The 15,475-nt window shown below is 36.3% G+C and overlaps 1 protein-coding gene across 1 annotated transcript; it reads left to right on the top strand.

Annotated features, from left to right (window-relative positions):
- Nucleotides 1-6,690: 6,690 nt before the first annotated feature.
- Nucleotides 6,691-14,092, top strand: LOC108673302. The gene is made up of 6 exons (XM_018161104.2): nt 6,691-7,446; nt 8,030-8,355; nt 8,575-8,738; nt 11,400-11,465; nt 12,153-12,417; nt 12,932-14,092. Exons 1-6 carry the CDS (start codon nt 6,706-6,708, stop codon nt 13,125-13,127), a joined length of 1,758 nt encoding a protein of 585 aa, XP_018016593.1. The 5' UTR covers nt 6,691-6,705; the 3' UTR covers nt 13,128-14,092.
- Nucleotides 14,093-15,475: the final 1,383 nt, after the last annotated feature.

The raw sequence follows: 15,475 nt of genomic DNA, 5'->3' as shown, positions 1-15,475 counted from the left end.
GCGAAATATTTTCTACATCTTTTAATACAATTGCACGCGTACGCGTTTTCACATTACTGCAACTTTGGACGTCACCCAACCGTTAAGGTTAAATGTCCAGATAACTATATTATCTTTCTTTTCTCAAAAAACTCTGTCGATCCACTACTATTTCTTATTTGCCACTTAATTTTTTACCATGTTGAAGGAATAAATTACAACAACCAATACGTGAGTGCTGAACATTACGGCAGAAGTAGAAATTTTCGGATATTTTTCATATTTGACTAATCTATTCAAGTTATTCCAAGGTATTTATTCAATGCCTTCGAAATATGGCATAACCTGAAAAAGAGAAGTTATAGCATGAACTTGTTTATTGTTTCGCAAATATTTGGTAGAAATTCAGTGAATCAGATCGAAAATTTAAATGCATACGGAACTGTTTTTGCAAATTGAATAAAAAACAAAATGTAACGAGTCTTATTAGAATAGAATAGACTAGAATAGAAGTGTCGGCATTGAAGAAATAGGCCCATGGCGTGTTGCCGATTCTTGAACTTTTCGTGAATTGATTCACAAGGGATCCGGCCTTTGGAACCCGATCTTTCCATAACTGACGACTGATTGAGATACCTGCTGGACTTATTGCCTGGTCCGTAATTTGCTGGGCATTTTAAGACTGAACATATGCTCCTGCATAGCTTCGACTAGTCTGTTTTTGAAGATGTTCATACTCGGAGCGTCAACGATGCTATCAGGGAGGCTGTTCCACATGTCGGTGACTCGAAGCGAGAAGAAATGTTGTCGCATGGATGTGTTCCAACGCTGTTTTTTTAGTTTATAGTCGTGGCCCCTGGTGTTGGTTCTTGTTTCAAATTCTAGTAATCCTTCTGGGACCTTGTATAAGCCATGAGCATACTTGTATGCTTCAATGAGGTCCCACGCAGACGTCGATAACTGAGGCTTGGAAGCTTCATAATCTTTAATCTTTCCTCAAATGACTTGCCTTTCAAACCCGGAAATATCCTTGTTGTGCGCCTTTGAACACTCTCTACTAAATTTTAGTCCTTTTCAAATTTCGGTGACCACACGACGTTTCTAAACTCTAGGTTCTGGCGCACGTCAGCAACAAACAACTGATTCATCGCTTCTGCATCTAGGAACTCGAAAGAGCGTCTGATCAGTCCAAGTCGTTTATTGGCTCTATTAACTTGACCTTCAATATGCTTAGAAAATTTCAACTCATTGTCGATATTAACTTTTAAATCCTTTTCCATTGTCGACTTTGATATCATCACTCTGTCGTTGCAACCGTGTCTTCTCATACTGTAATCTTGCTGTTCATTATTCTTGCCAAGGTGGATAACTTTACATTTGTTAGCGTTAAAACGCAACTGCCACTTATCATCCCAGTCAACCAGCCTGTCAAGATCACCTTGTAAATGTACTTTTTGCGCCGTATTCTTCACTGTATTATAAATTTTTGTGTCTTCAGCATACATTGAGCAAGCGCTAGACACAGCTTCTGGCAGATCGTTTATAAACGTAACGAATAGAATATAATAATAATATTAAAAACGCAACGAATATTACTATAAATTGGTACTGCGATAGAATTGTTGTACATAGAAAATCAATTTTAATCATATATATATTTACAATTTGAATATATTCTCATGAAAATATATAAATAATTCAGCGGTTTATGTATATTAACCATTTATGTCTACTTCTACTGGTCTGACTTTTCAACATAGGCTATATTTATTGTAGTTTATATCATTATTCAATTTTCTACGACATGCTGTGATATTTTCTACTGTTTTTTGTTGATAACTATAGAATTTACGAATGATCTAAACTTCAAACTGTTCACATAGCTCTCATGTAAATGTCATCTACAGATGGAGCATGCCTGTCTGCTGTGAGTGCGTGTTGCGTGTGAGTGCATGAACTTATTCGCCACATGCGAATAATCTCAGCTTTCTTGAGTCATGAATGACGTCGTGAATTCATGAGCGAGGGCTGCCGCTGCTCCAGACTCATGACGTTAGCGACCTCGTGCATGTATATTTATTCTTTTTAAAGACCTCATATAAAACTAAAAATAATACCAAACATCGTAATAAAGTTGAAATAGTACGCAACAGAAATAAAATAACGTATAGTTATTAATCCTGACACATGTTGCGTACAGGGAAAATTCACACGCGATATTATGTTAATTGATATAGCTACCCATACTTATACGACTGACGTTGAAAGGTCTTTAAGAATATTAGTTGTATATTAAATAAAACTTTTTTCTCCCAAGTTTGCCCAAGTCAATTCTAATATTTATTTATAATTTTCTAATTTTTAGATGGGAATAATTCAATAAATGAGTTTTGAATATTATTCACGAACATATACACATCATTGAATCGAAATTTAATATGGTGGCACAGCACACTCTCCGTAGTTGTGAATTTATATTAGTAAATAGTTAAATTTTAGAACTAAATAAGATAGTAAATAAATTGTATATATCTGGGCGCAGTTAGTATACATTGTTGTCTAATTTCATTTATTAGGGCTGGATTATAAGTGGAGTATTAATCGTTCAAGTCTCGCGTGTTGGAACATATGATATAACCGAGAATAAATGCAATGTTATTTCTTTATCCCTTCAACTACCAGGTGTACCATACTTTCACACTTGCTCTGTAGTATTATTTTTATGATAAGGAATTGGCGCTACTTGCTTAGAACGTGTTCGGTAAGCGTCCCTGCTTCGTTTCGGTGGTGCAACTCTACTCTTTGCCGCCAACTACAAAGTACAGCGCTGATCTTATTGGAACTCCGTGGTGCCATTCACTTGTTGAACTTTCTCAATCTTTATTGGACTATGGTGGGAAAATCAGATAAGCTACAGCCTTGAAAAAATTCTAAATTGTTTCTAGTGCAATAGCGAGTGCACATGCAAAAATTTGAACCTAAAATGAAAATTACATGCATATATCACATTGTGTTTCTAAAGGCGACCATTAAGTACAGTTGGACTTACAACTGCATAATTTGAAACGCGACCGCTGGGCGCTGAGTCATGTTGGTCCTAAGACCATGCGAGAGGGGAATTATGATGTAAAATAATTATTCATTACGTTAATTATTCATTTCATTATTACGTATTCTATAACTTAGTGCCCTTCTACAATATTTTTCTCACTACTAGTGAGAAACACTTATTCAGTTTACCTACTTTCACTATTATTCACTATTCACAGGCGTATTAGTTTCACTAATACGCCTGAAACCAGTTCTGAAAGCAAATCTGAAGAAGAAAATGAATCAATCATCATTGAAATTACCAGAATAGAAGGTGGTGACCTGTCCTCCTGTCTGGACCCTGGTCTCTCAACCTGGACCCTGACCTCTCAACCTGGACCTTTGCCTCTTAATCTCGACCCTGGTTGGCCTCTCAGTTTGAACCCTGGCCTCTCAGTCTGGACCCTGGCCTCTCAATCTGGACCGCGACCCCTCAACTTGGTCCCTGTCCTCTCAACGTAGTCCTTTGCTCCTCAACGGTCAATCTGGACTTTGGTCTCTCAGCCTCCACCATAGCCTTTCAAAATGGATCCCGGCCTGTCAGCCCGGACCCTGGCGTCTCAACCTGGGCCCTTGCTTCTATGCTTGGATTTTGGACTCTCAGCCTCCACCCTAGCCTCTCAAAATGGATCCCGGGTTGTCAGCCAGGACCCTGGCCTCTCAACCTGGACCCTGGCATCTCTATCTCGGCCTTAGTCTCTCAATCTCGACCTTGGCCTCTTAATCTCGACCCTGGCCTCTCAAGCTGGACTTTGGTCTCTCAGCCTCCGCCCTAGCCTCTCAAAATGGACCCCGGCCTTTCAGCCTGGACTCGGGCCTCTCAGCCTTAACCCTGGCCTCTCAACCTGGACCCAGTCCTCTCCGCCAGGATATGGCCTCACAACATTGCCCTTGGCGTCTTTGGCCCAACATCAAAGATGATGGAAAACACGAAATATATTTGAAAATTTTAATCTCGAATAAGGCATTTTTGCTAAAATACTGGAGTTTCTTGGAAGTTTCTCGGACTATATTCTCGGACTATATCTCGGAATTGTTGCTAGCAAAAGTATTGTATAAAATGACAATTAACGAGGTATGCCAGCTGAATAATATCATCCATATTTTGCGCTCAAAAGACTAAATGGATCATATCATCGACATATGGTCGCGTTTAATGTTGGGGTCTCGTAAGACCAAGTGGACTGAAATGTCGCCTTAAAATTTTTTAATGTACGTTTTTCCATACTCATTTATGCACTACATAGTGACCGCTTTCACTAGAAATTATAAGAAAAAAAATTTTTACGAGCTTGACAGGCTGGTTGACTGGGCTGATAAGTGGCAGCTGCGTTTTAGCGCTGACAAATGTAAAGTTATCCACCTTGACAAGAATAATGAACAGCAAGATTACAGTATGAGAAGACACGGTTGCAACGACAGAGTGATGATGTCGAAGTCGACAACGGAAAAGGATTTAGGAGTTAATATCTCTAAGGAAAGATCGGGTTCCAAAGGCCGGATCCCTTGTCAATCAAGTCACGAAAAGTTCAAGAATCGGCAACAGGCCATGGGCCTATTTCTTCAACGCCGACAATTCTATTCTATTCTATTCTAAAAAAATTTGGTTCTTAAAAGGTAAAGAATGAAAACGTTTTGGAGAATCCTAGCCAAGCGAGTAGACAATAAAAGTTTATCCTGACAAGATGGTGTCATCCTAATTCAAGTTATTTCATTTGTTTCCAAACCACTGGCAATAAAATTAAGCTACTACTTGGGCGGGACTTTTAAAATTAAATGATTCTCTCGCAACACAGTGGAAAATGGCTGTCTGTCATTATGCTACCTTTGTGTCCGTGCTTGATTTGTGCTGCGTGCAGTCAGGCACATAAATACTTTAGCCAAAGCCTTGCATTTTGCAAGCATGAAACCAATAAACATGAACATGGAGTGTAGAGTCCATGCCCAACCTTATTGATGCCTAAACGTCTATAAATAGCAGAAAATCAAATTGTATCTAATCATCTTATAACTCGGCTGTCAAACAGATGCTACTCTGAACTCACTGGTCAGTGGTCACTGCTCATAAAACATGCCACTCATGAAAATACCGTACTAATCATGTCATTGGATAATCGATAATAGTAATCAGAAATAGATTGTGAAGTTTTAATTACCACATAGAAGTTTACCTATAAATAGCTGTTTCAGTCTTGTTAGAAATTATGTAGTATTTTTTGTGTATAGGTACAGTAGATTAGCTATTTCTAATGAAGGCTACCAAAATTCAAAATTATTGCTGTGGTATATTGAGAGTAATGATGGCAGTCAGGCAATGTAGTTCTATGGTATAATGGTAATAGTTCTATATGTTTTGATAGATTAAACCAACTCCTTAAAGTACTGTTCACACAGTTTTAGATGTAGAACAGACTCAAGTCACTCAACAGAGGGATAACTGCAATGAGTTTATTCACAAGATTCCAACTTCCAAGGTTAATCCCTAATGCTAGATTCCAGTATTAATCCTCACTGTTGATTACAATTTCAATCCTTAGTTTCTTCTTTATGATCAAATTATTGTCTTTATATGTTCCCATGTTAGCTTTGAAATATTTAGTTGAATTTAAATTTTAAATATTTGTTTTGATTAAGATTTAGTAGCATTCTCATTTTACATAGGAAGTTGACATGCTCATGATGTTACTAATAATTGCATAATCAATTTGGTTTCTTAGGACACCATTTGAAACGCAGCACTGTATGCAGTACTGTACTGGTAGATGTTTTCTCTCCAAAACTGTAACTTCCCTCTCCAGTCCCCCTCCTTTAGGATTCCATTAGGATTTAGGATCCATTTTAGGATTTCATAATAGTTTTATATTTCTTGCAGAACATGGTCTATATGACACTTATGGCTCTCATCTGCTGGACATTGGTGATGAGTTTTTTTTACATAATTTGGTCCCAAATTTTAACATGCTCACAATGTATATATATAATACCACATAGACCATTCTTGACGTTGTAGGTTTTAATTGCTCTCAAGTGAGCTAATTTATTCTACCATTATTTTTGAATTTCCTGAACCCTCAATAAATCAGGTCTCCAAAATTTTTTTGTAGATACTAATAAGAAATTTCTTAGCCTTTTCTGTGCTTAAAAATTTATGGTTCATGTATTAAGCAAACAATTAAATAATTTGTATAATAAATTAATTTGAGTTCAGCCTATTCTCATTTTAATCACTGCGCTTGTAGAATGCACATAGGATCATTTCCCAATCTCAAATTATTCCAAAATAATTCTGACAAGTAGGTTCTGTTCAGAATTTGGTTGCTCTAGAATTGAAATAATCATGTGTGATGGTATTCATCTTTTAAATATAGTTTTGCAGGTAAATTTTTTATTTGCTTTTTATGTTACAATTAGAACTTTAGAAGTGTTACTGCCTGATTCTATTAAATAATTCCCACCAGAAAAATGATGTTGAATCCAATATTTTCTTGAATCAACATAGATTAAACATTTTTTCAACATTATTTACTTAGTTGGTAACTATTAAATTGAAGTACTGTATAGGGTTGTAAATTGCATGTGTACGGTATATTCTTTTTTTAAATTCTTAATAATTTTTTTCCAAAAGGGCTGAGCAGAATGAATGTACAAGCTCTCTGCAATGTGTGTGAGAACACATTCAATAGTACCAATCACAAGCCTCTACTCTTGCAGTGTGGTCATACTTATTGCCTAGCCTGCCTTGAAGACATTGAGGCTTCGGGCAAAAAACTTTGCCCATCATGCAGAGAAGAATGGCGAGGCGAATCATACGAGCTACCAATTTGCTACATGCTGATACCTGGTGAAAACTTGGTGCCTAAAGCTGCTGGTGATGCTACTGGCAACAAAGTTGACTATAACACGTGCTTGTTGCACTCATGCACCATAGAACACTGGTGCTGCAAGTGTCAAGTTGCCACCTGCAAGAAGTGCATTTCTGAGATGCATTATGCTCATGGACAGGTTTCTTTTGACAATGTTGTTGGTCAAGAAATTGACATAGAACAAATAAAGCAATCATTTAATGGAAACCTAGGGAACAAGTTTAAAGAAGGCCTGAAAAGTTCACTCACCCTGTGCAATGAAGGAATTGAATTAATGGAGTCAATGAAAGAAATTGAGACTAAGCTATTGGCATGGAAGAAACATCTCCTGGCTCAAGAAAAGAATTTGTCAGCTTGTATGGAGCATGTAGAAAACACAAGTGAGGCAGCATTGAAAGCAAAGTTTGATTCCTTCTTGAAAACAATGTCATGGTGTGATGTGGAAAAAGCAAGTCTTTTGTCAAAATTCCAATTGCCTGCAATGAAAGTGGATGCCTTCAACGGAGAACTTCGGGTAATTATTAATTTATTGACGTTGTAATATTAGAACCTTTATTCTTTTTTTATTTATTTTCATTGAATCAAATCATTTAATTGGATTTGGTGTCATTTTTGAAGTTCATCCACAATGCTATGAGAGCAGGCACATACATAGATTGTAAAGTCTTTAAAATTTGCACATTGACAACTAGCTTGAAAATATATCTGAAATTTGAACTTTGTTTCTTACACTATTATTCACATGACACTCTATGTTCAAGTTGCTACATGATCTTATTCTACATGTTTCTTATGGATATAATTCAAGTAGAGGGTCCTGCACTGATGAGTAAATAACAACAAAAATCAGTGAATACTATGTGACACTTTTATTTTGATTACTTGAATTTATTCTAACACTCCTAAGAATTATCCAAGAGATTTTTATTTGTCTAACATGTACGTAGCCATTGTCATTGGACAACCATTTCTTACATCATGCCATTGTATGTTAGGCTCTAGTCTAACATCCAGTATTTGAAGCTAATTGTTTTGCTGAAGTAGTGTTTAACTGCTGGTTTTTCTTCATGATTAATATTATTAAAATATTTTCATAGTCATTAAATGAAGATCTGGAAGCTGAGAAGCAAAACCTGCTGCCAGAAGAGTTCCAGGCATTGTCAAAAGATATTGTCGTTAAAGGAGAAAGTATGAGCAAGAAAATTGTGCGAGCACGGCCAATTCTTGCAGCACGTGAAGAGGCCACAGTTACAGTGGTATCCTCCGTGCAAGACCCCATCATTAGCCTGCAGGAACTTCTCTTATACTTGATGAATGGTCGCACTGTTATACACCTCCAGCTGTTGGATACTTTTTTCAATGGCAACAGAAGCAGTGCAGATGATTCCATAAGACTGAAACATTTCTTATGCAGAAACTTTGGGTACGTGTAAAACCAGTTTATTGCCAATTAAATTCTATCTGATAATGTTTTTAGTCACTCTGTTAGTGTGCATCTGAAGACTGTTAACCCTAAAGTGAAATGAAATGGCTGGTGGTTGAATGCATGTCCATCACATTGTCAGCATCTCTTCATATTGATGCAACCCATTGAAATTACTGTCCACATTAAACCAAAATAACTAAAATGAATTTCTCACAGGTTGCATCTAGCATCATTCTATGGTCACCTCACATACGCCGCATGGGTCATGTTTGATGTTGTTGGACTACCGAAGCTTGGGCTGCATCTCCAGTCTGGAGCTGACGTGGCTGATGTCAACAAGATCCTGAATGACAACTGCGGTGCTGGGAACGTTGCTACCGGTAGGTTCAATAGGTAGTAGAGTGAATAACTTCTATGTTTTAAATGCAAAGTTATCAGTTTAGTGGACCATCCAACTCAATTCAATAAAAAATCATTGATTTATACTATTTAAAACTGCAATTCTCTAGACCATCCCGTTCCCATTATAGCATGTGATTCAACCAAAAGTTTTATTTAAAATATTCATATTTCCTCGAATTGGCTGTCGTACACAAAAATAATTGAATTAACTGTTAAAACAGCTATGCACATTCTGGTGGTATATATTGTTTGTTCCATGTTGTTGCTATGTCAACTGCTGAATTGGTCTAGTAATGGTGTGAATAAAAGATGTAAAATGTAAATTATGTTTATTTGCATTTAAAGACATATGACATTCCAAGAAAACAAATAAATAATGATAATTATTATATAGATAATTCTACTGTAAGTTGCAGTGTAATTGAATGTATTTTTTAGGGAGCAGATTCTGAGTTAGGGAATGAGAAGCACAGGCAGGCGATAGCTCACAAGGTCAACAGGCCGCTGAAAAATATAAAATAAACTTTACCGCAGTAACATTAGAATCCTTTTATGGTATGCTTATTATAATCTATTGTGGTAAGACTTCAATAAATAGTAATTAGGAGCCAAGATATTAGAATGAAATTTCAACTGAAAAATGTAAGCGAATACTATTGAAGGGAAGTCCATAGAAAGAAGTCCAACGAGAGTTTAATGATTTAAATTAGTAATTGAATAATGCCAAGGAATCATGAAATAGTATTTAAGCTGTGGGAAGTAACAGAATCAACTAGATGTCAACAAAATGCTAAGAAGAGCCCCACTCACCAAACAGTAATATCACAGAGAGAAACTGTGTTCAATACTGGCCGATATATCTTGGCAGCATATTAAGTATAAATTGGACTTGCTTGGAATTGGGTTATTAGATCTGTTCTGAAATGATATTGAACAAGAATAATTTCATTAAGCACCTGAACTCAAGTATTCATACAGATGGTTTGACTGGAAAAAAACTTCAATGCTTTCGAGCAACAATATAATATTCCTTTTGTTTTCTTTTTCATTTTTAGGATTAAAGTATTTTCTTACACTTTTATCACCTTAGATCTTGAATGTAATCATTTCAGAAATATTTGTACTCATTGGTACAATAAATAAATCGAAATTAAACTTTAAGTTTGTGAGGAATTCCAATTGCCTCTCATAATCGGACAGCCAAAGAAAGAAACCAATGGGCCAAATTAAACCAAGTGAGAAGTTATAAAACAAGAACCCTGCTTGCGCATCCGCCTCATTTAGTTGTGCGCGTCCATGCCGAGCTGTGCAATGTCCTGGGGCCTGACTGTGATTTTAGAGTTCTAGCTTCCACGACCGGGGTTTCTTACCTACGAATTTTAGAATTCTTGTATATTTTTAAACAAAAACCTAGTTTAAATGTCGCCTTCAGCTTCTATTCCCTTTGAAATTTTAGTTAGATAGGCACTTCATGCTTATTTGTTGTTTCTTTTGTCAATTTAGGTTTTTATCTTCAATGTTAATTTTAATTTTCTAAGTTCAAATCTGCTTGTCAAATAGGATTTTCAACTGACGACGGAGCTGGACTCTGAAACGTTTTCTCAGAAAAATAAATGGTATATTTTCTCTGCTTTTAAATTCTCGTTTGAACATTTTTTTAGTCTCGAGTACTCGCCTACCGTTCCGTTGTTAACTGATTTCATAAACTTTAGGTTTATCACCTTCCTGGAAGCCAAAAATTACCACTGGAACGCATCAAAATCTTGAGGTTCCAATATTCATCATTCAGTCATATTTTTCCGCTACATATGAATAAGAACTGTACTCAGCAAATCTTGATGGCAGGATTAACATCAGTTATCTATAAACATTAATTTTCTGTATTGCAGTCATTTACATTGAGGAGGCTGCAAATCAGAATTATTCAAGACCGTTTTTTCTAGTTGGATAGCATTAATCATATCAAGACCTTGACATATACTGTGGTATTTAATTATATGGATTCTAGCTGCATTTTATGACTAAGAAATGCAATGCCGCAAGGAGCAAATCACATGATGCTCAAATTTGAACACTGCTCAGCATTGACGCGCACTGCTGAAGGAGGCGGATGCGTAAGCAGGGTTTTAGTTAAATAACTTCTCCCTTACTACGTAAAAAATGTCGAATGATAATTTGGGGTTTGACTAATATGGTCGTAAACACGGTATCAGGATCCAAAGTAGGTTCAAAAAACCATGCTCACTAAAAGGTTTGACATTTGATTCAAGCAATTCAAAAGATTTACGGATTTGATAGATTAATTTATGTGTATACGTAACCTAAAGATAGTGAAATAGCACACAGGAAGCTGCAGCGGTGACTGAAGTTGATGCTGAATTACTACCTCTCTTCTAAAATGCTGGTCTTAAAATGAGACTTTAGATTGGCAGAGTGACTGAACGCTCGTCAATGCTTGAATGAACACTGGCTATAACTGAACTGACTGGCAACTTAAACTACCGCGTTGAACTCGACTTATTGAATACAACGTGATATAATATAACTAATGACGAACACAATGTATTTTATAAGCAACACAAAAATTGATTGTTGATAATTCGCCACACGTTGTGATAATGAAAGTAATTTGCTTACAGTTCCAGGCAAACAGTCAACTGTCGGTGGAACCTCGGTTCTGATGTGTAGAGAGCCGTTCATAGCAGGTCAGTTCTTAACTGCAGTCAATAAAAATAATTCAAAATGATTTTAAGGTTCTAATTCATTAAGATTTTATAATTGAATGATTATTCGCAACCCTCATTGCTTGCAAGTCCCCCATTTTTAGATTCAGGTGGGCGTCTACAATGTACAGAGTTTCCTGGAAAATTTCAAAACATGAGATTCTAGGACCAATGGAAAGCAAAACTACATGAAAAAATGTATCAATTTCCTTACCACCTCCAACATCATGCACATATTTCTTTCCATGATATGTGATTGAGAAACGGTTCTTATCAGTTGAATTTCCTAATTACCTACATATTCGCAGTCGTTTCACGTAGGAAATATGTCAATTATTTCCAAGTATCGGTGCATGAGTGTGAGACTTTTTTTATCCCGCTATTACACATTGTTTTCATTTGCTTGCCATTTTCGTTCGAATTGAAGGGAAATCATTTAATATGGAATGAGAAAAGAAGTATTCACATTACAATTTACGCATTTTCAAAATTTAAATGTATTTCGTTCAACCTATAAATGGGGGAATATATTCATAACATTATATGATGAGTCGGCGTTGAAGAAATAAGCCCGTGGCCTGTCGCCGATCCTTGCACCTGACATGACGTGTTCTCAAGAGATTTAAAATTGGCCTTTTGACCACATCTCTATAAATAATGCCAATACAGATATTGCCATCAACAAAAGCATCTATGAGGACGATATCGTGGCGTGCCTAGAGCCGAAGACTAACAGGCTGTACCGACTGCACTTGGGGAAACTGGAAGATAGTGACTGGAGCAGATGCAGCCGCGTGGTCAAACGTTTGCTCCCAGGAACTGGGAGCAAGTTTGCACAAGTTTGTCCCAGGGGAGTTTTTGGGAAAAACTGGGAGTTTTTACACAAGTTTGTCCCAGCAACTGGGAGCAAGTCACGCGGTGGTAAAGTCACGCGGTGAGTTACGTACATGTTATGTAAAGCAATGTTTTCTGAAGCTGCACGATAACAGTTCCATGCTTCCGGTTATAATTTTCACTCTATATTATAATCCGATATATATTTCACTATATTCACAGCTAATTCTGTCGATGTGAAATGTAAAAATGTACCGAAAGCAGTAAGTCTTCATTCGCACTTCATATCAACTGCTTTACGGAGAAATAATTAATAAAGTTCTTCATAATGACATTTTTTAATGTGCTCTGAGCAAGGTAGGAAATGCTACTGAAGAAATCATTTCGGCGCAAATTACTGGGATTGTTTTTCACGTGATTTTTTGTACAATTTTGCGATGAACGATTTTGCACAAGTTTATCCTTGTGTCATACATGTAATATCACATGATCAAAAAAAAAAAAATCGTTAACACCGGCTGTATGTGTGTTTTTATTGAAGGACGTTCAGCTGTCATTTCAATATCCATTTTTAAAATTATATATATAAATTATGACGGCATTTCTTGTCTCAGGGACCACGAACTTTGGATACACGATGGCAGTGGCTTATCAGCAAGCGTCACGGAGCAAGTTGCGAGGTATTTGTACGATTACACGAGTATTGGCATACTGAGAATGAATAATCAATCAAGCGAGGAAGCCCAACAACAGCTGACTGCCCAATGCTCTGGTTGTGCCACCTTACATTTCAACATTCCATCTTTTTAAAGTTTTCTGTCAACCGCTGGCAAATCTGAATGTTAAGTAAGTACGTACAGTATTTAACGAAACATAAATTTGCACTTCTGCTACGAACATGATAACGTAATAAATATATTTTGCTGTACACCACACCGCATGAACGGAGAATGCCAGCCATGATTGGCTCGCTAAAATTTTCAATACGCGGTAAAGTAATCAATACGTTGTAATAATTACTTTATTGAAGTCAATAATTTCAATACGATGTTAAATTTTCAGTCCGAACGTTTGGAAGAGCCATCAGAAAAAAAGTCGAAATTAAATTTGGCTTAGTTTCATATTAATGTTTTGGTATGGCATGTGCGGTGAAGACATCCTGGTCTGGATTTTCGGAGGAACGCGTATCCCATTCCTCCAATGTATTTACGGACTTCATTTCTAATAGATGTATGAAATAGGTCCTAGATGAACTACATAATTTGAGCGTGAATTGTAATTAGAATTTTTAAAAACTTTATTCATTCGTTCAAATTCTATTCGGATGAAAAGGATACGGGAATTCCCCTTTACGAGTAATGGGATGAATTGAGAGCAGAACTATTCACTTCCTATCAATATGGCATTTTAAAACAGTTTTCAAGCGGTACGTTTCCATTAAGATAGATTTATCATCTTCCATTTTAATGGGGATTTTTGATTAAATTCATAAATTTAGGTAAAGCTTAATATTGCATATTTCGTGAGAATTTCTCGCAGAAAATTCTTTTTTAGAAATCTTCGGCATTAATAAATTGTTTTATGTGTGGTATCAATATTACGGAATTGCGATGCATCCAGAAGTTTTTCATTTTCAACTGTGACTTTAACAGGATACGTTCACATGTATCAAACATTTAATCAAAACACGTTTTTCTATTGTCAAGCGTTATGCGATGAATCCGTATCTAAGTTTGATCAAACTGGATGATTTTAGTTTGTTTCTAAGTAAAGGCATTTGTTCCTAGAATCTTTGTAACCAATCGCTCTCAGTTCTTGTTTCGTGACTAAATGGATATTTTGGTGTCAGCCATTTATTAATATTCTAAATACGAGTTATGATTCATTACTTATTTTTATTTTCAGATTTGATTGTTTTGCTTTTCAACGTTCTGTTTTTATGTGATTTTCGGTTATAAGTACACATTCAGACTACAATCATCTTTTCATTTATATTCTTGTTGACTTATTCAATTAAGTTACCCGTTGAAACTTTTTTAAATGTAAATGTTGAATTCCATCATATATGGCAGATTGTTGCACGTACAGCTGAATAAGCCATTTAATAATTCGTAAATTTATGCACTGAAAGAGAATCAAATTGGATTCATTAACAAATTCGATAAAATTAGAATAGAGGAATAGACTGGATTCCTTTCTAAAGATATTCCTGGCGGTGCAGTGTCTTGGCATTTACCTGTTATTCCAGTTTCTCGTGTTTAGGTAAAGAACGCCAAAATCAAGTTAAATGTTAAATTGACTATACTGATCTCTGTGTGCGATGGATTTCTGCAACGACACGAGTGACGCCGCCTGGCAAGCATGTACGGTAACCCCCTAGCCTGGCTAAAGCCTTACATGCTCTACCTAAGATGAGCATACCCATCTGTGTACGAGTCTATGCAGCTGGTACGTGCTGAACGTACGAGAAACATTCCAAATTCTGGGGTGTGGTTCCCGCATTTCTTGCTCACTTGCAATAATTTATTATTAAAACACCAAATACGAAGAAATATAATCCCTTAGTTTCTTGAATGAATTGAAACCATTAAAATATTGGTATCTTAATTTTGTGAACATGCACAGCTATTCTTGCGCAATGTTATAATGTTTGACCGGCAACTCGAAAAATTTGTCTAAACTAATCATTTTCATCGACTGTCACACTGATAAGTACGCGTTTCATTAGTTCAACCATGGTTTCTATGAAGAACTAGCGTCTCTTCAATATGTTTTATTAGTTCAACCATGGATAAGTGTTTCTAAGAACAACTAGCGTCTCTTCAATATGTTTTATTAGTTCAAACATGGATAAGTGTTTCTAAGAAGAACTAGCGTCACTTCAATATATTTTATTAGTTCAACCATGGATAAGTGTTTCTAAGAACAACTAACGTCCCTTCAATATGTTTTATTAGTTCAACCATGGATAAGTGTTTCTAAGAATCACTAGCGTCTCTTCAATATTCGTGTGATTTCTACATGGCCTAGCTGGGCAGAATTTTCACAAAAACCATGAGGCTGCTATATGTCACTTCCACATGTGGCCAATATTGTTACGCCCCCTTGGGCCAACATGGGCCCCTTCCAAAATTGTTACTAGGGATATATGCTACCAG

Source organism: Hyalella azteca, unplaced genomic scaffold (genome assembly GCF_000764305.2).
Source record: "Hyalella azteca isolate HAZT.00-mixed unplaced genomic scaffold, Hazt_2.0.2 contig10418, whole genome shotgun sequence".
NCBI lineage: Eukaryota > Metazoa > Arthropoda > Malacostraca > Amphipoda > Hyalellidae > Hyalella > Hyalella azteca.
Note: the sequence above shows the minus strand (reverse complement) of the source record. Positions and strands in the feature narration are given on the sequence as shown.

What these genes read in the sequence shown, in the direction of transcription:
- LOC108673302 (XM_018161104.2), top strand. Translation starts at nt 6,706, where the DNA reads ATGAATGTACAAGCTCTCTGCAATGTGTGTGAGAACACATTCAATAGT. An exon ending in TGCTGGGAACGTTGCTACCG is followed by an intron (nt 8,739 to 11,399) that starts GTAGGTTCAATA and finishes ATTTGCTTACAG; the next exon opens with TTCCAGGCAAACAGTCAACT. An exon ending in CGCGGTGGTAAAGTCACGCG is followed by an intron (nt 12,418 to 12,931) that starts GTGAGTTACGTA and finishes TTCTTGTCTCAG; the next exon opens with GGACCACGAACTTTGGATAC.